Here is a 24,002-nt window from a genome sequence, read left to right on the forward strand (position 1 = left end):
AGGAGGTGCTACATTATCTCACCTGAATCAAAAGGGTTCACTTCTGGTTTCCAGGAGTCCACTGGTCCCACTGTGTAGAGGATTTTAAACAAGCTGAGCGTTAGCAAGGTCAAAGGCATAGCATAGCACTCACCCTTCTCAGGATATATTGTGTGTATAACACTTCATAACAATCAGGACAATATCTGGGACTGTTATGACATATTATCACAATGGAAAGGCAAAGCAGCAGTCTACAGTATGGCTTAGTCTCGTCCCCAGGCTCAATACTAGCTAACCCTGACCCAGTTTAGTGTAGTCTCGTCCCCAGGCTCAATACTGGCTAACCCTGTCCCCAGGCTCAATACTAGCTAACCCTGACCCAGTTTAGTGTAGTCTCGTCCCCAGGCTCAATACTAGCTAACCCTGACCCAGTTTAGTGTAGTCTCGTCCCAGGCTCAATACTAGCTAACCCTGACCCAGTTTAGTGTAGTCTCGTCCCCAGACTCAATACTAGCTAACCCTAACCCACTTTAGTGTACCCTCGTCCCAGGCTCAATACTAGCTAACCCTAACCCAGTTTAGTGTACCCTCGTCCCAGGCTCAATACTAGCTAAACCTAACCCACTTTAGTGTACCCTCGTCCCAGGCTCAATACTAGCTAACCCTGACCCAGTTTAGTGTACCCTCGTCCCAGGCTCAATACTAGCTAACCCTAACCCACTTTAGTGTACCCTCGTCCCAGGCTCAATACTAGCTAACCCTAACCCACTTTAGTGTACCCTCGTCCCAGGCTCAATACTAGCTAACCCTGACCCAGTTTAGTGTACCCTCGTCCCAGGCTCAATACTAACTGCCGGTGGACAACATTATGATTAGTACAACTAAAAATGGCAAACTTGAAACTTTAAGGGCTACCCACCTCTACAGTGGTGAAACTTTAAGAGCTACCCACCTCTACAGTGGTGAAACTTTAAGAGCTACCCACCTCTAGAGTGGTGAAACTTTAAGAGCTACCCACCTAGAGCTACCCACCTAGAGCTACCCACCTAGAGCTACTCACCTAGAGCTACCCACCTCTAGAGTGGTGAAACTTTAAGAGCTACCAACCTCTAGAGTGGTGAAACTTAAATAAGATACCCACCTAGAGCAACCCACCTAGAGCTACCCACCTAGAGCTACCCACCTAGAGCTACCCACCTCTAGTGTGTGGTGAAACTTTAAGAGCTACCCACCTAGAGCTACCCACCTAGAGCAACCTACCTAGAGCTACCCACCTAGAGCTACCCACCTCTAGAGTGGTGAATCTTTAAGAGCTACCCACCTCTAGTGTGGTGAATCTTTAGGAGCTACCCACCTCTAGAGTGGTGAATCTTTAAGAGTTACCCACCTCTAGAGTGGTGAATCTTTAAGAGCTACCCACCTCTAGTGTGGTGAAACTTTAAGAGCTACCCACCTCTAGAGTTGTGAATCTTTAAGAGCTACCCACCTCTAGAGTTGTGAATCTTTAAGAGCTACCCACCTCTAGAGTTGTGAATCTTTAAGAGCTACCCACCTCTAGTGTGGTGAAACTTTAAGAGCTGCCTACCTAGAGCTACCCACCTCTAGTGAGTTGAAACTTTAAGAGCTACCCATCTAGAGCTACCCACCTCTAGAGTGGTGAAACTTTAAGAGCTACCCACCTCTAGAGTGGTGAATCTTTAAGAGCTACCCACCTCTAGAGTGGTGAATCTTTAAGAGCTACCCACCTCTAGAGTGGTGAATCTTTAAGAGCTACCCACCTCTAGAGTGGTGAATCTTTAAGAGCTACCCACCTCTAGAGTGGTGAATCTTTAAGAGCTACCCACCTCTAGTGTGGTGAAACTTTAAGAGCTACCCACCTAGAGCTACCCACCTCTAGAGTGGTGAAACTTTAAGAGCTACCTACCTAGAGCTACCCACCTCTAGTGAGTTGAAACTTTAAGAGCTACCCATCTAGAGCTACCCACCTCTAGAGTGGTGAAACTTTAAGAGCTACCCACCTAGAGCTACCCACCTCTAGAGTGGTGAAACTTTAAGAGCTACCCACCTCTAGAGTGGTGAATCTTTAAGAGCTACCCACCTCTAGTGTGGTGAAACTTTAAGAGCTACCTACCTAGAGCTACCCACCTCTAGTGAGTTGAAACTTTAAGAGCTACCCATCTAGAGCTACCCACCTCTAGAGTGGTGAAACTTTAAGAGCTACCCACCTCTAGAGTGGTGAATCTTTAAGAGCTACCCACCTCTAGAGTGGTGAATCTTTAAGAGCTACCCACCTCTAGAGTGGTGAATCTTTAAGAGCTACCCACCTCTAGTGTGGTGAAACTTTAAGAGCTACCCACCTAGAGCTACCCACCTCTAGAGTGGTGAAACTTTAAGAGCTACCTACCTAGAGCTACCCACCTCTAGTGAGTTGAAACTTTAAGAGCTACCCATCTAGAGCTACCCACCTCTAGAGTGGTGAAACTTTAAGAGCTACCCACCTAGAGCTACCCACCTCTAGAGTGGTGAAACTTTAAGAGCTACCCACCTCTAGAGTGGTGAATCTTTAAGAGCTACCCACCTCTAGAGTGGTGAATCTTTAAGAGCTACCCACCTCTAGAGTGGTGAATCTTTAAGAGCTACCCACCTCTAGTGTGTGTTGAATCTTTAAGAGCTACCCACCTCTAGTGTTTTGAATCTTTAAGAGCTACCCACCTCTAGTGTGTGTTGAATCTTTAAGAGCTACCCACCTCTAGAGTGGTGAAACTTTAAGAGCTACCTACCTAGAGCTACCCACCTCTAGTGAGTTGAAACTTTAAGAGCTACCCATCTAGAGCTACCCACCTCTAGAGTGGTGAAACTTTAAGAGCTACCCACCTAGAGCTACCCACCTCTAGAGTGGTGAAACTTTAAGAGCTACCCACCTCTAGAGTGGTGAATCTTTAAGAGCTACCCACCTCTAGAGTGGTGAATCTTTAAGAGCTACCCACCTCTAGAGTGGTGAATCTTTAAGAGCTACCCACCTCTAGTGTGTGTTGAATCTTTAAGAGCTACCCACCTCTAGTGTTTTGAATCTTTAAGAGCTACCCACCTCTAGTGTGTGTTGAATCTTTAAGAGCTACCCACCTCTAGAGTGGTGAAACTTTAAGAGCTACCCACCTAGAGCTACCCACCTCTAGTGAGTTGAAACTTTAAGAGCTACCCACCTAGAGCTACCCACCTCTAGTGAGTTGAAACTTTAAGAGCTACCCACCTCTAGAGTGAGTTGTGTCTTGTGGCTCGGGGTCTGTGGACTGGGGTGCTGGAAGATACAGACAGAGAATATAGATTCGTCATTGATCCAAAGACGTGACCATTTTTCATTCAGCCAAATGTTTGGATGTGTGTAGTAGTATTTTCTGTTTGAAAAGCCACATCCTGCAGGTCTCAGCCCTGTTGGTCTCAGTCCTGTTGGTCTCAGCCCTGTCGGTCTCAGCCCTGTCTGTCTCAGCCCTGTCGGTCTCAGCCCTGTCGGTCTCAGCCCTGTCGGTCTCAGTCCTGTCGGTCTCAGCCCTGTCGGTCTCAGTCCTGTCTGTCTCAGCCCTGTCTGTCTCATTCCTGTCGGTCTCAGTCCTGTCGGTCTCATTCCTGTCGGTCTCAGTCCTGTCGATCTCAGTCCTGTCGGTCTCAGTCCTGTCTGTCTCAGTCCTGTCGGTCTCAGTCCTGTCGGTCTCATTCCTGTCGGTCTCAGTCCTGTCGGTCTCAGTCCTGTCGGTCTCAGTCCTGTCGGTCTCAGCCCTGTCGTTCTCAGCCCTGTCTGTCTCATTCCTGTCAGTCTCAGAAACCAGCTCTTCATTTAAAATGTAGATGCCTTCAACAGTTTCACCAAACCTAACCCTTACCCTAACCCAAACCTAACCCCAACCCCAACCCTAACCCCAAACCCAACCCTAACCCCAAACCCAACCCTAACCCTCACCCTGATAGAACTAACCCCCACCCTAACCCCAACCCTGATAGAACTAACCCCCACCCTAACCCCAACCCTGATAGAACTAATCCCCACCCTAACCCTAACCCCAACCCCAACCCCAACCCTGATAGAACTAACCCCAACCCCAACGCTAACCCTATAGAACAGATGGGTCCAGGCACTATAATCTGCAGCTCAATGTCCTGAACTGTAGATGCCAGTTGAGCTCGTGTCTTGTCGTGGGTCGGTAAAGAGCTTGGTTTGGTTTGTGCATTGAGACGTGTGTATTGGTAGGAGTCCTGCGATGCACAAAAGCTTTTCGGTGACGGACAATTCTTGTTTTACAAAAACAAACTTCACGAGCAAAATAAAGTGAATGACTAAAAAAAAAAAAAGGTTTGATCCAAAAATAAAGATTTTGATCAGCCACACCATACAGTATGTGACTGACTCATATTGTATGTATAAAAACAATCAAATCTTTATCTTTCAATGTTTATAGGCTTGCACATTTCCAGTAAATTTCCCCAAAATTCCCAGGTTTTCCAGAAATCTCGGTTGGATGTTAATCAGAAAGGAATAAGAAATGTCAAATTCCAACCAACGATTTAAAAAAAAAAAAACAGAAAATGAAAAAGAAACTTACGGTACTGTCCAAAGTTATAATACCAGCGTTCATACTCGGAGATATCAGGCCTGGGGTCGCGGGCTACACAGGAAAGGGTTTTTACATTACGTTAACTATAATGTTAGTATCACCACCGTGGGCATCATACTGGCTCAGGATGCACACATTTACATGCTTATGATTGGTCAGATCTGTGGCTAAACCAATCACAGACCGGGAAAGAGAAGAACCTTTTGACCTGGGTCATGTTCATTAGGGCACACCGTAGCAAAACAAATATAAGGGGTTCTTAATGGACGAGGGCAGGTTGTCCCTCCTTGTTTCAGTCCATGTTTCTATGCTTTGGTGCCTAGTGAATGTGACCCAGACTTATTCCCATATGTCTAGATTCTATGCCCTTAATGTAAACCATGCCATACGTCCTTCATATACCAGCGTTCTCATGTGGTAGACACATGGCATCTGGAGCGATATTGGCATGGAATATACTTACAGTGGAGTCGTAGTAAACTCATGCTCTACATGACACCTGAGTATATCAGTCAACACACCAGTATGGATTGATCTTTACATGCTACTGATATGAACAGATGTAGATATGTAGTCCCTGGTCCCTACACACAAGTTGTACAACTGATGTACAACGTATTTTAACGGTTGTGACACACAACAGAGAGGTTTTTTTGTTGTTGCACAAAAGTAATTACACAAGCACGGTGGAGAAAGCACTCAGCGGTTGTTTAAACATTTTCTACACTCTTGTCGTATCACAACAATATAAATTGTATCACAACCATTGAGTTAAATGTGTCGTATACATCAGTTGTACAACCTGAGTGTGTTATGGTGCCCTCTGTGGTGCAGTACCGCGCTGCTCTGAGAGGGGGCAGTAGAGGACGCCTGTGTTGTTGTACTGCAGCACTGCCGCTGTGACTGGTACGGTGGTGGTTACCTGACTTACCTGTCATCTCTGGCGCTGTCTCCGCCTCGCTCCACGTGTAGCCTGAATCTGGAGCTGCTTGACTTACGTCTGAATGTACAGCAGAGAGGGAAGACATTATATTAGTAAAGGCTAAGACGCTTGATAAGAGTCGGGCTTAGTTCCATTTCAGTTCTGAATTCCAATATATTTGAAATACATTGGACACAGGACACTTGTAGACAATTGACATGTATTGAAATGGGTCTTGACCACTACTCTGGTGTACAGTACCAGTTAATAGTTTGGACACAGCTACTCATTCCAGGGTTTTTCTTTATTTGTACTATTTCTTACATTGTAGAATAATAGTAAAGACATCAAAACGATGAAATAACGTATATTGAATCACAACCATTGAGTTAAAATGTTAAATAAATCAAAATATATTTTATATTTGAGATTCTTCAAAATGTTAACCCTTTGCCTTGATGACAGCTTTACACACTCTTGGCATTCTCTCAACCAGCTTCATGAGGTAGTCACCTGGAATGCATTTAAATTAACAGGTGTGCCTTGTAAAAAGTTAATTTGTGGAATTTCTATCCTTCTTAATGCGTTTGAGCCAATCAGCTGTGTTGTGACAAGGTAAGGGGGTATACAGAAGATAGCCCTATTTGGTAAAATACCATATTATGGCAAGAACAGCTCAAATAAGCAAAGATAAATGACAGTCCATTACTTTAGGACATGAAGGTCAGTCAATGTGGAACATTTCAAGAACTTTTAAAGCTTCTTCAAGTGCAGTCGCTAAAACCATCAAGCGCTTTGATGAAACTGGCTCTCATGAGGACCGCCACAGGAAAGGAAGACCCAGAGTTACCTCTGCTGCAGACAATAAGTTCCTTAGAGTTAACTGCACTTCAGATTGCAGCCTAAATAAATGCTTCACAGAGTTCAAGTAACAGACACATCTCATTGATCTCAACATCAATTGTTCAGAGGAGACTGTGTGAATCAGGCCTTCATGGTTGAATTGCTGCAAAGAAACCACTACTAAAGGACACCAACAAGAAGAAGAGACTTGCTTGGGCCAAGAAACAAGAGCAATGGACATTAGACTGGTGGAATTTGCCCTTTGGTCTGGAGTCCAAATGTGACATTTTTGGTTCCAACCGCCGTGTCTTTGTGAGATGCAGAGTAGGTGAACGGATGATCTCCGCATGTGTGGTTCCCACCATGAAGCATGGAGGAGGTGTGATGGTGCTTTGCTAGTGACACTGTCAGTGATTTATTTAGAATTCAAGGCACACTTAACCAGTATGGCTACCACAGCATTCTGCAGCGATACGCAATCCCTTCTGGTTTGCACTTAGTGGAACTATCATTTGATTTTCAACAGGACAATGACCCAACACACCACCAGGCTGTGTAAGGGCTATTTGACCAAGAAGGAGAATGATGGAGTTGATGACCTGGCCTCCACAATCCCCCGACCTCAACCCAATTGAGATGGTTTGGGATGAGTTGGACTGGAGAGTTAAGGAAAAGCAGCCAATAAGTGCTCAGCATATGTGGGAAATCCTTCGAGATTGGTGGAAAAGCATTCCAGGTGAAGCTGGTTGAGAGAATGCTAAGAGTGTGCAAAGCTGTCATCAAGGCAAAGGCTGGCTACTTTGAAGACTCTCAAATATAAAATATAATTTGATTTGTTTAACACTTTTTTGGTTACTACATGATTCCATATGTGTTCGTTCATAGTTTTGATGTCTTCACTACTATTCCACAATGTAGAAAATAGTAAAACATAAAGACAAACAATTGAATCAGTAGGTGTGTCCAAACTTTTGACTGGCAGAGGGATTAAAAGCCAACACTCAGAATACAATAACTAGATGGGTTGATACTGTGAAACGTTTTACAACGGTGTGTTATGAAGATACTTTAATCATGTTAGTTTAGGATTTACATTATTATTTGATTATGAACAATTTTAGCAGAATGTTAACTAGATTGGTTTTGAATTGTTTCATGTATTTAGTCTTTGTTATGATCTGTTGAAGTATTCTTATTTAGGAGGAATGATTTTCCTCGTCTTTTAGTACCTGTTGGCCGTCTCGCTCCAGGGTACCAATCAGGTCGTGCGAAGGAAGTGGGCGGCCTATCCCTACGAGCCAAAGCTGAGAGGGGGAGGGGTAAGATTAGAATATTGCGTTCATGATGGACAAGCAGTGTGATGATATGTTGTGATGTCATGACAACCCAGCTCGGGATGAGGAGGGCTTTCAGCGGGTGGAATGGTGGGGACCAATTGGAGGTTTACTTAGTAGCAATGCAAATATAATGGTACAGCTATATAGACACTCAATCATCATGTTACTTTTTAATGGTACGTTTACAAACATATATTTTGATAAATAGAATTGAAAGTTGTGTCTTATTATGATAGGTGGTGAAATAAGTATAGCCAGTTATAATTGTAATGGCCTAGCAGATAGTAAGAAAAGACCATCAGTATTTACCTGAATAAAAGAGAAGGAATATAGTATTTATTTTTTACAGGAAACCCATTCAACAGTCGTAGATTAAGTTTTGTGGAAAAATAACTGGGGGGGGGGGGGAAATATACTACTCCCATGGGCAAAGAAATCCAAAAGGAGTGATGGTTTTAATTAACAATAATTTTGATCCAAATGTGCAAAATGTCGAAACAGATCCTCAAGGTAGACGGATTATTTTAAATATGTTATTGGACAATAAACAGATATGGCTTATTAACCTATACAGTCTGAATAATGATGATCCAAGCTTCTGTGAAAATATATATAAAAATCTATCAACTCTACAAGCAACACTAGACTATATTATTATGGTGGGAGATTTTAATACAGTCTTAAATACAGTTAGATGGCAATAAAAACTGTACTGTAGAACCACAGGATAAGTTAGAGGAAAAACAAATGGAGGAACTTAAGAAAGATCCAGTGTAATATATTATAAAAATAAAGCAAACTGGATGGAATTTGGGGAGAAATGCAAACTTGTTACAAATGATGGAGCCACGCATGATTCACCAGATTATATTTTGAAGGAGGAAGTAAAGTACTTTAAGAATATGTTTTCGTTACAGTCTACTCAATCTCCACTAACTGAAACTAATTGTATGGATTTTTCCCCTAATAATAATGTAAAATTAACATCTGTACAGAAAGACTCATGTGATGGCCAAATTACAGAGGAGGAACTGCTTGAGGCAATTGGGGCCTTTAAGGCTGGGAAAACTCCAGGCCTGGATGGCACACCAGTGGTAGTATACAAAACTCCAGGGCTGGATGGCAGACCAGTGGAAGTATACCAAACTCCAGGGCTGGATGACATACCAGTGGAAGTATACCAAACTCCAGGGCTGGATGACATACCAGTGGAAGTATACCAAACTCCAGGGCTGGATGACATACCAGTGGAAGTATACCAAACTCCAGGGCTGGATGACATACCAGTGGAAGTATACCAAACTCCAGGGCTGGATGACATACCAGTGGAAGTATACCAAACTCTTTTTGATATACTCAGAGGTCCATTATTAACATGTTTTAACCACTCCTGTATAAATGGTAGATTATCAGACATGCAACAAGAAGGTCTGATATTATTATTACTGAAACAGGACCCAAGTGGTGTATATATAAAGATCCAGTCCATAAAAAAAATTGGAGACCTCTTACACTTCAGTGTTGTGATGCAAAAATCCTAGCAAAATACTTGGCGCATAGAAGTAAAGTATTGTCAGATATTATTCATCCTAATCAGACAGGTTTTTTTACATGGACGATACATTGGCGATAATATCAGACAAGTACCGGAAACAATAGAATACTATGCAATATCGGGGAAACCAGGCCTGGTTTTCATAGCTGATTTTGAAAAGGCTTTTGATAAAGTACGACTGGAGTTTATATATAAATGCCTGGAATATAAACCTTTTGGTGAATCTCTTAGAAAATGGGTTGAAGTTAAGTGTAGCATCCAACAGGTGTAAAATAGTAAATAATGGCTACTTATCAAAGTTTAAAACTATCTAGAGGAGTAAAACAAGGTTGTCCACTATCGGCATACCTATTTATTATTGCCATCGAAATGTTAGCTGTTAAAATCAGATCCTACAATAATATTAAGGGATTAGAAACCCAGGGACTAAAAACTAAGGTGTCATTGTACGCTGATGATTCATGTTTTCTTTTAAAACCACAATTAGAGTCTCTCCACGGCCTCATAGAGGATCTAGATACGTTTGCTATCCTCTCTGGATTAAAACCAAATTATGATGAAATTATATTACGTATTGGATCACTAAACAATTCAACTTTTACTATGTAGTTTATAAATAAATGGTCTGAGGGAGATGTGGACATACTCGGTATACAAATCCTAAATAAATAAATTATCTCAGTCCAATAAATGTTTATAGAAAGTTAGCAAAAATAGGTAAGATCTTGCTACCATGGAAAGGAAGATACCTGTCTATTTGTGGAGAAATAACCCTGATTAACTCTTTAGTCATATCACAGTTTTACCTATTTGCTTATGGTTTTGCCTACACCTAGCGACCTGATTTTTAAAATATATGAACAAAAAATATTCCATTTTATTTGGAACGGAGACCAAATTAAAAGGGCCTATTTATATAACGACTATTTATATAATGAATATGGAATTGGAGGGCAGAAATGATTAAATATTAAAGCATTAGACCACTGGTTCTCTAGTCAATTGGTAGGAATGTCTCATCCTATGTTCAAGAACGGCCTTTTTCCCTTTATTCATATTACACCGGCTCACTTTGAAAAGGAAATAATCTCCAAAATATCGTTATTTTTTAAACAATCCTTAGAAAGTTGGTTGCAATTTCAGTTTAATCCACCTGAAAAGACAGAACAAATAATACAACAAATATTGTGGTTAAACTGAAATATACTAATTGATTAAAAACAAATGTATTTTTTTGAAGAAATAAAAAAAAAAAAAGGAATAATCTTTGTGAATTATATCATAACTAGGACAAGTGGAGTTATGTCACACATGCAGCTAACACAGACATATGGAAATGTCTGCTCTACCCACAATTACAACCAATTCATTGCAGCATTACCACAAAAATGGAAGAGTCAAGTAGAAGGGGAAAAAAGTAAGGAACTTGTATGTCGGCCCTGTGTTAAAGACCATAAATGGTTAAAGAAAAGTGTGATAAATAAAAACATAAACCAATTTCATTTAAGGACCAAAAAACGGACAACTGTGCCATATAAATTGCAAAATAGTTGAGAAGAGAATTTTTCAATTTTCAATTGGACAAGGTTTATGAATTGATACGCAAAACAACGCCGGATACAAAACTTCAAATGTTTCATTATTATTTCACCTTTATTTAACTCGGCAAGTCAGTTAATTAAGAACAAATTCTTATTTTCAATGACGGCCTAGGAACAGTGGCCTGTTCAGGGGTAGAACGGCAGATTTGTACCTTGTCAGCTCGGGGGTTTGAACTTGCAACTTTCCGGTTACTAGTCCAACGCTCTAACCGCTAGGCTACCCTGCCGCCTCTACACTCTAACCACTAGGCTACCCTGCCGCCTCTACACTCTAACCGCTAGGCTACCCTGCCGCCTCTACACTCTAACCGCTAGGCTACCCTGCCGCCTCTACACTCTAACCACTAGGCTACCCTGCCGCCTCTACACTCTAACCGCTAGGCTACCCTGCCGCCCCTACACTCTAACCACTAGGCTACCCTGCCACCTCTACACTCTAACCACTAGGCTACCCTGCCGCCTCTACACTCTAACCACTAGGCTACCCTGCCGCCCTATTTAAATGACTATAGAAAATTATTGCAACCAATATAATGTTATTTCTATGGGGGATACAATCTTCCCAGCTCTGCAGATTCTGCTGTGAGGAGGCAGAGTCATTAGATCATTTATTTGGGGTATTGTCCATATGTAGCTAGTTTTTGGTCACAGGTCCAGGAATGGCTGCAGATAGCAATAATGGGTGATTTGAAAAGCCACAGTCAATCAATCAATAATATAATAATTATTTTAGCAAAAATGTTAATTTTCAATTTACAATCTGTAGAAGCTATGAGAATAGAAAGGTTCAATAATTTTGTGAAGCATCACAGCACAGTTGAAAAATATATGGCAAATAGAAATCCAAAATGGATGGTGTTGAGAGATAGATGGGAGGGGTTGAATGGAGCTGAAGGGTGGGACTAATAACAACAAGATAACCAATGTAAAACATACGGGGTCTGTAAAATGTATATAGGTTCAGAAATGTTGTGAAATAGCACAGTTACAAATAGAAATCAAACTGGACGGACATCAGAAATAGAGGAAGGACTAAAAACAAACAAAATATAACTATTGTAAAATAGACTGTGTCTGTAAAATGTGTTTACGATGTATAAACTGAAGGTAGAAGCCTAAGTGTTTATTGGTTAACTCCAATTGGGGGATCGGTGGTAGGGTTTGGGGACAATAAAGGTATATTCTAAAAAAGTATGTATGTCTATATAGGTATGTAGATACAGTGGGGCAAAAAAGTATTTAGTCAGTCACCAATTGTGCAAGTTCTCCCACTTAAAAAGATGAGAGAGGCCTGTAATTTTCATCATAGGTACACTTCAACTATGACAGACAAAATGAGAAAAAAAATCCAGAAAATCACATTGTAGGAGTTTTTATGAATTTATTTGCAAATTAGGGTGGAAAATAAGTATTTGGTCACCTACAAACAAGCAAGATTTCTGGCTCTCACAGACCTGTAACTTCTTCTTTAAGAGGCTCCTCTGTGTGTGTGTGTGTGTGTGTGTGTGTGTGTGTGTGTGTGTGTGTAATGTGCAGGGCTCATTAGAAAAAGAGAGGGGTCCCAGTTTGATTAATCACTACAAACTAACTTTCAGTAACTGTACTCAGATATATGAAGTGCAACAGGATCCCTCAAAGGTTTTGAGTAATGGCAACAAGGTGGCTGAAACACACTTACTGGGGTTGTTCTGTTGCTGCTGCTGGTTCCTCTCTGCTGGGACCATCTGTACAACTCGGTTGAAAGCTGCTCAGCAATGGGAGAGAGGGAGAGAGGGAGGGAGGGAGGGAGGGAGGGAGGGAGGGAGGGAGGGAGAGGGAGGGAGGGAGGGAGGGAGGGAGAGGGAGGGAGGGAGGGACAGGGAGGGAGGGAGGGGGGGAGAGGGAGAGGGGGGAGGGAGGGAGAGGGAGGGGTGGAGAGAGGGAGAGAGGGAGGGAGAGAGAAATGAAGGCTAATCCATGAGAGAAATTGCCAAGAAACTGCAGATCTCGTACAAAGCTGTGTACTACTCCCTTCACAGAACAGTGCAAACTGGCTCTAACCAGAATAGAAAGAGGAGTGGGAACAAGAATAGACTGACGAGTTTCAGAAGAAAGTTATTTGTTTCTAGCCATTTTGAGCCTGTAATCAGGCCCCTACCTAATCACCCAGGGAGGCCCCTACCTATAACTCAGGGTGGCCCCTACCTATAACCCAGGGTGGCCCCTACCTATAACCCAGGGAGGCCCCTACCTATAACTCAGGGTGGCCCCTACCTATAACCCAGGGAGGCCCCTACCTATAACTCAGGGTGGCCCCTACCTATAACCCAGGGAGGCCCCTACCTATAACTAAGGGTGGCCCCTACCTAATAACCCAGGGAGGCCCCTACCTATAACCCAGGGAGGCCCCTACCTAATAACCCAGGGTGGCCCCTACCTAATAACCCAGGGAGGCCCCTACCTAACAACCCAGGGAGGGCCCTACCTATAACCCAGGGAGGCCCCTGCCTAATAACCTCATAACCCAGGGAGGCCCCCCCTACCTAATAACCTATAACACAGGGAGGCCCCTACCTAATAACCTATAACCCAGGGAGGCCCCTACCTATAACCTCTATCCCAGGGAGGCCCCTACCTATAACCTCTATCCCAGGGAGGCCCCTACCTATAACATCTAACCGAGGGAGGCCCCTACCTATAACCTATAACCCAGGGAGGCCCCTACCTATAACCCAGGGAGGCCCCTACCTAATAACCTCTAACCCAGGGAGGCCCCTACCTAATAACCCAGGGAGGCCCCTACCTCTAACCCAGGGAGGCCCCTACCTAATAACCTCTAACCCAGGGAGGCCCCAAGGCTGAGTTACTGTAAAGGGCTTTCTAAATCAAATGATTGATTGATGTGGAAGTGTGACAGCAGGTTTAGGGCTGGTTGTATCCTAGCGTAGGGTGAGTTGTGGGGTGTCACCCTGCTGCCTCCGGTCTCACTACCTGTGTCTAGTCTGGGGGAAGGGGAGTGTCTAGGTTGGGGTTAGGGTGGGTTGAGCTCTGACCTGTCCCGGAGTGGTGGCCGGGGACTGGTTGTCTCCTGATGGTAGGAGACCCGACAGCCTCTGGTCTCCTTAGACCTGTACCCAGCAGAGAGAACATCAGGGACTGAATAATAGACATAGGGTGCATCCCAAATAGCGCCCTATTCCCCAAGTAGTGCACTACATAGGGGATATGGTGCTAAAGAGGATGCAGTGGTTGTTTTCCTATGAAATGGATATAATGGCTTGTGTCCATTCCCATCAGATAACAATGTAGCGGCTAGAATAAAACAGAGAAACTTTTAGAAATATTAAATAATGAGGCTACATTGAACAACATAAAGCTATCGTCTATGTCCAATAAAAACATTAAGAAAACAGCCCATGTAAAACATTAAGAAAACAGCTCATGTAAAACATTAAGAAAACAGCACATGTAAAACATTAAGAAAACAGCTCATGTAAAACATTAAGAAAACAGCCCATGTAAAGCATTAAGAAAACAGCTCATGTAAAACATTAAGAAAACAGCCCATGTAAAACATTAAGAAAACAGCTCATGTAAAACATTAAGAAAACAGCCCATGTCAAAACATTAAGAAAACAGCTCATGTAAAACATTAAGAAAACAGCCCATGTAAAACATTAAGAAAACAGCTCATGTAAAACATTAAGAAAACAGCCCATGTAAAACATTAAGAAAACAGCTCATGTAAAACATTAAGAAAACAGCCCATGTAAAACATTAAGAAAACAGCTCATGTAAAACATTAAGAAAACAGCCCATGTAAAACATTAAGAAAACAGCTCATGTAAAACATTAAGAAAACAGCCCATGTAAAACATTAAGAAAACAGCTCATGTAAAACATTAAGAAAACAGCCCATGTAAAACATTAAGAAAACAGCCCATGTAAAACATTACGAAAACAGCTCATGTAAAACATTAAGAAAACAGCCCATGTAAAACATTAAGAAAACAGCCCGTGTAAAACATTAAGAAAACAGCCCATATAAAACATTAAGAAAACAGCCCATGTAAAACATGAAGAAAACAGCTCATGTAAAACATTAAGAAAACAGCCCATGTAAAACATTAAGAAAACAGCTCATGTAAAACATTAAGAAAACAGCCCATGTAAAACATTAAGAAAACAGCCCGTGTAAAACATTAAGAAAACAGCCCATGTAAAACATGAAGAAAACAGCTCATGTAAAACATTAAGAAAACAGCCCATGTAAAACATTAAGAAAACAGCTCATGTAAAACATGAAGAAAACAGACCATATAAAACATTAAGAAAACAGCCCATGTAAAACATTAAGAAAACAGCCCATATAAAACATTAAGAAAACAGCCCATGTAAAACATTAAGAAAACATCCCATATAAAACTAGACACTGTAAAACATCCCATATAAAACTAGACACTGTGAAACATCCCATATAAAACTAGACACTGTGAAACATCCCATATAAAACTAGACACTGTTATATACATTCTTCTCAATGCAAATATCCATCTAAATCAGGGAGTGGTCTACAGTGCAGTACACTGCTAACCATTCAAGATGTTTGGCACAGTGATCAGATGTGTTGGGTATGTGAGAGGGAGAGGGAGAGAGGGGGGGGGGGAGGGAGAAAGAGAGGGGGAGAGAGGGAGGGGGAGAGAGAGGGGGGGAGAAGGAGAGGGGGGGAGAGAGAGGGAGGGGGGAGAGAGAGGGGGAGAGGGAGAAAGAGAGGGGGAGAGAGGGAGGGGGAGAGAGAGGGGGGGAGAGGGAGAGGGGGGGAGAGAGAGAGGGGGGAGAGAGAGAGAGAGGGAGAGAGAAGGAGAGGGAGAGAGAGAGGGAGAGAGAGAAAGAGGGATCACAGATAGGGCAGACGGACAGAGAGGGTTTAATCAGGACAACAGGATTCGGGGGATGAGAGGTCCAGTGGTATACAGACATAGTAACAGATACAGGACAGGAGGTGAATGGGCCACAGACACAGACTCAGACACAGACTCAGAGTCTGGGTTAAGGACAACAGAACATGGACTGGTCCAGACCAGAACATTCCAGACCAGTTCCGGAACTCCACAGTGGATCTAGTAACCGTGGTAGTACAGACAGCTGTGCACATAGACACCAGAGGAACCGAGACTGGGGATTACAGCCCAGGCAGAGAAGAAAGAAAGGATTGAGAAAGATAACAAATGAGAAGGGATATGAGAACATATAAACAAGAAGACAACTCCAGCAGTGTGTGAAACAGACAGACAGACAGACATACAGACAGACAGACAGACAGACCAGATTGAGAGAGAAAGAGAGTCCTAGGCTGGCCAGTGGTGTAGAGGGAGGAGGGCAGATGGTGTGTAGAGGGAGGAGGGCAGACGGTGTAGAGGGAGGAGGGCAGACGGTGTAGAGGGAGGAGGGCAGACGGTGTAGAGGGAGGAGGGCAGACGGTGTAGAGGGAGGAGGGTAGACGGTGTGTAGAGGGAGGAGGGCAGACGGTGTAGAGGGAGGAGGGCAGACGGTGTAGATGGAGGAGGGCAGACGGTGTGTAGAGGGAGGAGGGCAGACGGTGTAGAGGGAGGAGGGCAGACGGTGTAGAGGGAGGAGGGTAGACGGTGTGTAGAGGGAGGAGGGCAGACGGTGTAGAGGGAGGAGGGTAGACGGTGTAGATGGAGGAGGGCAGACGGTGTGTAGAGGGAGGAGGGCAGACGGTGTAGAGGGAGGAGGGTAGACGGTGTGTAGAGGGAGGAGGGCAGACGGTGTAGAGGGAGGAGGGCAGACGGTGTAGAGGGAGGAGGGCAGACGGGGTAGAGGGAGGAGGGCAGACAGGAGGTAGAGGGAGGAGGGCAGACGATGTAGAGGGAGGAGGGCAGACGGTGTAGAGGGAGGAGGGCAGACGGTGTAAAGGGAGGAGGGCAGACAGTGTGTAGAGGGAGGAGGGCAGACGGTGTAGAGGGAGGAGGGCAGACGGTGTAGAGGGAGGAGGGCAGACGGTGTAGAGGAAGGAGGGCAGACGGTGTAGAGGGAGGAGGGCAGATGGTGTAGAGGGAGGAGGGCAGAGGACTATAGACAGAGGACTATAGACAGAGGACTACAGACAGAGGACTATAGACAGAGGACTATAGACAGAGAAGTATAGACAGAGGACTACAGACAGAGGGCTACAGACAGAGGACCACAGACAGAGGACTACAGACAGACAGAGGACCACAGACAGAGGACCACAGACAGAGGGCTACAGACAGAGGACCACAGACAGAGGACCACAGACAGAGGGCTACAGACAGAGGACCACAGACAGACGACTACAGGCAGACGACTACAGACAGAGGACTATAGACAGAGGACTATAGACAGAGAAGTATAGACAGAGGACTACAGACAGAGGGCTACAGACAGAGGACCACAGACAGAGGACTACAGACAGACAGAGGACCACAGACAGAGGACCACAGACAGAGGGCTACAGACAGAGGACCACAGACAGACGACTACAGGCAGACGACTACAGACAGAGGACTATAGACAGAGGACTACAGGCAGACGACTACAAACAGAGGATGACATCAGGATGATATCGAGGGTGTGATTACCTGCTTTGGCTCGTGATGGAAACCTACTGGTGTAGGTACCGCCTCTGATTGCTTTGAATGAGACATTTATACCGGTTTACACACGTCAAAGTGATGCTCATTTCAGGTTTTCTTTGCCCTAGCACTACACAGTAGATTTTAATAATCAACGCTTGAAGATGAGATGTTCATTTGATGAAGCTTCGTAGAACTAGGGCAATAAAACAAAACAGCTAATACTATAAGTAGGTAATACTACATCTAATACTATAAGGTAGTAATACTACATCTAATACTATAAGTAGGTAATACTACATCTAATACTATAAGTAGGTAATACTACACCTAATACTATAAGTAGGTAATACTACATCTAATACTATAAGTTACTAATACTACATCTAATACTATAAGTAGGTAATACTACATCTAATACTATAAGTAGGTAATACTACATCTAATACTATAAGTTACTAATACTACATCTAATACTATAAGTAGGTAATACTACATCTAATACTATAAGTAGGTAATACTACATCTAATACTATAAGTTACTAATACTACATCTAATACTATAAGTAGGTAATACTACATCTAATACTATAAGTAGGTAATACTACATCTAATACTATAAGTAGGTAATACTACACCTAATACTATAAGTAGGTAATACTACATCTAATACTATAAGTAGGTAATACTACATCTAATACTATAAGTTACTAATACTACATCTAATACTATAAGTAGGTAATACTACATCTAATACTATAAGTTACTAATACTACATCTAATACTATAAGTAGGTAATACTACATCTAATACTATAAGTTACTTATACTACAGCTAATACTATAAGTTACTAATACTACATCTAATACCATAAGTTACTAATACTACAGCTAATACTATAAGTAACTAATACTACAGCTAATACTATAAGTTACTAATACTACATCTAATACTATAACTTACTAATACTACATTTAATACTATAAGTTACTAATACTACAGCTAATACTATAAGTTACTAATACTACATCTAGTACTATAAGTTACTAATACTACAGCTAATACTATAAGTTGCTAATACTACAGCTAATACTATAAGTTACTAATACTACAGCTAATACTATAAGTAACTAATGCTACAGCTAATACTATAAGTAACTAATACCACATCTAATACTATAAGTAACTAATACTACATCTAAAACATAACAGTAACTAGTATTACATCTAATACTATAAGTAACTAATACTACAGCTAATACTATAAGTAACTAATACCACATCTAATACTATAAGTAACTAATGCTACAGCTAATACCATACGCAGCTAATACTCTATTGAATACTATAAGTAACTAATACTACATCTAATACTATAAGTTACTAATACTACATCTAATACTATAATTATCTAATACTACATCTAATACTATAAATAACTAATACTACATCTAATATTATAAGTTACTAATACTACATCTAATACTATAAATAACTAATACTACATCTAATACTATAAGTTACTAATACTACATCTAATACTATAAATAACTAATACTACATCTAATATTATAAGTTACTAATACTACATCTAATATTATAAGTTACTAATACTACATCTAATACTATAAGTAACTAATAATACATCTAGTACTATAAGTAACTAATACTACATCTAATACTATAAGTAGGTAATACTACATCTAATACTATAAGTTACTAATACTACATCTAATACTATAAGTAGGTAATACTACATCTAATACTATAAGTAGGTAATACTACATCTAATACTATAAGTAGGTAATACTACACCTAATACTATAAGTAGGTAATACTACATCTAATACTATAAGTAGGTAATACTACATCTAATACTATAAGTTACTAATACTACATCTAATACTATAAGTAGGTAATACTACATCTAATACTATAAGTTACTAATACTACATCTAATACTATAAGTAGGTAATACTACATCTAATACTATAAGTTACTTATACTACAGCTAATACTATAAGTTACTAATACTACATCTAATACCATAAGTTACTAATACTACAGCTAATACTATAAGTAACTAATACTACAGCTAATACTATAAGTTACTAATACTACATCTAATACTATAACTTACTAATACTACATTTAATACTATAAGTTACTAATACTACAGCTAATACTATAAGTTACTAATACTACATCTAGTACTATAAGTTACTAATACTACAGCTAATACTATAAGTTGCTAATACTACAGCTAATACTATAAGTTACTAATACTACAGCTAATACTATAAGTAACTAATGCTACAGCTAATACTATAAGTAACTAATACCACATCTAATACTATAAGTAACTAATACTACATCTAAAACATAACAGTAACTAGTATTACATCTAATACTATAAGTAACTAATACTACAGCTAATACTATAAGTAACTAATACCACATCTAATACTATAAGTAACTAATGCTACAGCTAATACCATACGCAGCTAATACTCTATTGAATACTATAAGTAACTAATACTACATCTAATACTATAAGTTACTAATACTACATCTAATACTATAATTATCTAATACTACATCTAATACTATAAATAACTAATACTACATCTAATATTATAAGTTACTAATACTACATCTAATACTATAAATAACTAATACTACATCTAATACTATAAGTTACTAATACTACATCTAATACTATAAATAACTAATACTACATCTAATATTATAAGTTACTAATACTACATCTAATATTATAAGTTACTAATACTACATCTAATACTATAAGTAACTAATAATACATCTAGTACTATAAGTAACTAATACTACATCTAATACTATAAGTTACTAATACTACATCTAATACTATAAGTAACTAATAATACATCTAGTACTATAAGTAACTAATACTACATCTAATACTATAAGTTACTAATACTACATCTAATACTATAAATAACTAATACTACATCTAATACTATAAGTTACTAATACTACATCTAATACAATAAGTTACTAATACTACAGCTAAACATAACAGTAATTAGCATTACATCTAATACTATAAGTAAGTAATACTACAGCTAATACTATACGTAACTAATACCACATCTAATACTATACGTAACTAATACTACATCTAATACTATAAATAACTAATACTACATCTAATACTATACGTAACTAATACTACATCTAATACTATACGTAACTAATACTACAGCTAATACTATAAGTTACTAATACTACATCTAATACTATAAGTTACTAATACTACATCTAATACTATAAGTTACTAATACTACATCTAATACTATAAGTAGGTAATACTACATCTAATACTATAAGTAAGTAATACTACATCTAATACTATACGTAACTAATACCACATCTAATACTATACGTAACTAATACTACATCTAATACTATAAGTAACTAATACTACATCTAATACTATAAGTTACTAATACTACATCTAATACTATAAGTAGGTAATGCTACATCTAATACTATAAGTAAGTAATACTACATCTAGTACTATACGTAACTAATACTACATCTAATACTATAAGTAACTAATACTACATCTAAAACATAACAGTAACTAGTATTACATCTAATACTATAAGTAACTAATACTACAGCTAATACTATAAGTAACTAATACCACATCTAATACTATAAGTAACTAATGCTACAGCTAATACCATACGCAGCTAATACTCTATTGAATACTATAAGTAACTAATACTACATCTAATACTATAAGTTACTAATACTACATCTAATACTATAATTATCTAATACTACATCTAATACTATAAATAACTAATACTACATCTAATATTATAAGTTACTAATACTACATCTAATACTATAAATAACTAATACTACATCTAATACTATAAGTTACTAATACTACATCTAATACTATAAATAACTAATACTACATCTAATATTATAAGTTACTAATACTACATCTAATATTATAAGTTACTAATACTACATCTAATACTATAAGTAACTAATAATACATCTAGTACTATAAGTAACTAATACTACATCTAATACTATAAGTTACTAATACTACATCTAATACTATAAATAACTAATACTACATCTAATACTATAAGTTACTAATACTACATCTAATACAATAAGTTACTAATACTACAGCTAAACATAACAGTAATTAGCATTACATCTAATACTATAAGTAAGTAATACTACAGCTAAAACATAACAGTAACTAATACCACATCTAATACTATACGTAACTAATACTACATCTAATACTATAAATAACTAATACTACATCTAATACTATACGTAACTAATACTACATCTAATACTATAAATAACTAATACTACATCTAATACTATAAGTTACTAATACTACATCTAATACTATAAATAACTAATACTACATCTAATATTATAAGTTACTAATACTACATCTAATATTATAAGTTACTAATACTACATCTAATACTATAAGTAACTAATAATACATCTAGTACTATAAGTAACTAATACTACATCTAATACTATAAGTTACTAATACTACATCTAATACTATAAATAACTAATACTACATCTAATACTATAAGTTACTAATACTACATCTAATACAATAAGTTACTAATACTACAGCTAAACATAACAGTAATTAGCATTACATCTAATACTATAAGTAAGTAATACTACATCTAATACTATACGTAACTAATACCACATCTAATACTATACGTAACTAATACTACATCTAATACTATACGTAACTAATACTACAGCTAATACTATACGTAACTAATACTACATCTAATACTATAAATAACTAATACTACATCTAATACTATAAATAACTAATACTACATCTAATACTATAAATAACTAATACTACAGCTAATACTATACGTAACTAATACTACATCTAATACTATAAATAACTAATACTACATCTAATACTATACGTAACTAATACCACATCTAATACTATACGTAACTAATACTACATCTAATACTATAAATAACTAATACTACATCTAATACTATAAATGACTAATACTACATCTAATACTATACGTAACTAATACTACATCTAATACTATACGTAACTAATACTACATCTAATACTATAAATAACTAATACTACATCTAATACTATACGTAACTAATACTACATCTAATACTATACGTAACTAATACTACAGCTAATACTATACGTAACTAATACTACATCTAATACTATACGTAGCTAATACTACATCTAATACTATAAATAACTAATACTACATCTAATACTATACGTAACTAATACTACATCTAATACTATACGTAACTAATACTACAGCTAATACTATACGTAACTAATACTACAGCTAATACTATACGTAACTAATACTACATCTAATACTATAAATAACTAATACTACATCTAATACTATAAATAACTAATACTACATCTAATACTATAAATAACTAATACTACAGCTAATACTATACGTAACTAATACTACATCTAATACTATAAATAACTAATACTACATCTAATACTATACGTAACTAATACCACATCTAATACTATACGTAACTAATACTACATCTAATACTATACGTAACTAATACTACATCTAATACTATAAGTTACTAATACTACATCTAATACTATAAGTAGGTAATACTACATCTAATACTATAAGTTACTAATACTACATCTAATACTATAAGTAGGTAATACTACATCTAATACTATAAGTTACTTATACTACAGCTAATACTATAAGTTACTAATACTACATCTAATACCATAAGTTACTAATACTACAGCTAATACTATAAGTAACTAATACTACAGCTAATACTATAAGTTACTAATACTACATCTAATACTATAACTTACTAATACTACATTTAATACTATAAGTTACTAATACTACAGCTAATACTATAAGTTACTAATACTACATCTAGTACTATAAGTTACTAATACTACAGCTAATACTATAAGTTGCTAATACTACAGCTAATACTATAAGTTACTAATACTACAGCTAATACTATAAGTAACTAATGCTACAGCTAATACTATAAGTAACTAATACCACATCTAATACTATAAGTAACTAATACTACATCTAAAACATAACAGTAACTAGTATTACATCTAATACTATAAGTAACTAATACTACAGCTAATACTATAAGTAACTAATACCACATCTAATACTATAAGTAACTAATGCTACAGCTAATACCATACGCAGCTAATACTCTATTGAATACTATAAGTAACTAATACTACATCTAATACTATAAGTTACTAATACTACATCTAATACTATAATTATCTAATACCACATCTAATACTATACGTAACTAATACCACATCTAATACTATAAGTAAGTAATACTACAGATAAAAATATAAGTACCTAACTACTGAATCTAATACTATAAGTAAGTAATACTACAGATAAAAATATAAGTACCTAACTACTGAATCTAATACTATAAGTAAGTAATACTACAGATAAAA

The 24,002-nt window shown here is 38.3% G+C and overlaps 1 protein-coding gene across 11 annotated transcripts in view; it reads right to left on the bottom strand.

Annotated features, from left to right (window-relative positions):
• The window catches only part of vit (vitrin), a 92,143-nt gene that overhangs the window by 21,099 nt on the left and 47,042 nt on the right, over positions 1-24,002 (bottom strand). For 3 of the 11 annotated variants that reach the window (XM_090201749.1, XM_036945956.2, XM_090201757.1), the window contains 8 exons: positions 17,450-17,500; positions 13,880-13,954; positions 12,526-12,591; positions 7,584-7,658; positions 5,521-5,589; positions 4,578-4,640; positions 3,233-3,280; positions 23-70 (listed from right to left, as the gene is read on the bottom strand). In XM_090201749.1, coding sequence (XP_090057875.1) covers positions 23-70; positions 3,233-3,280; positions 4,578-4,640; positions 5,521-5,589; positions 7,584-7,658; positions 12,526-12,591; positions 13,880-13,954; positions 17,450-17,500 — 495 coding nt within the window. The remainder of the gene's footprint in view (positions 1-22; positions 71-3,232; positions 3,281-4,577; positions 4,641-5,520; positions 5,590-7,583; positions 7,659-12,525; positions 12,592-13,879; positions 13,955-17,449; positions 17,501-24,002) is intronic. The other 8 variants (XM_090201751.1, XM_036945959.2, XM_090201752.1 and 5 more) reach the window with 7 other exon arrangements.

Source organism: Oncorhynchus mykiss, chromosome 16 (genome assembly GCF_057628025.1).
Source record: "Oncorhynchus mykiss isolate SJ-2025 chromosome 16, ASM5762802v1, whole genome shotgun sequence".
Lineage (NCBI taxonomy): Eukaryota > Metazoa > Chordata > Actinopteri > Salmoniformes > Salmonidae > Oncorhynchus > Oncorhynchus mykiss.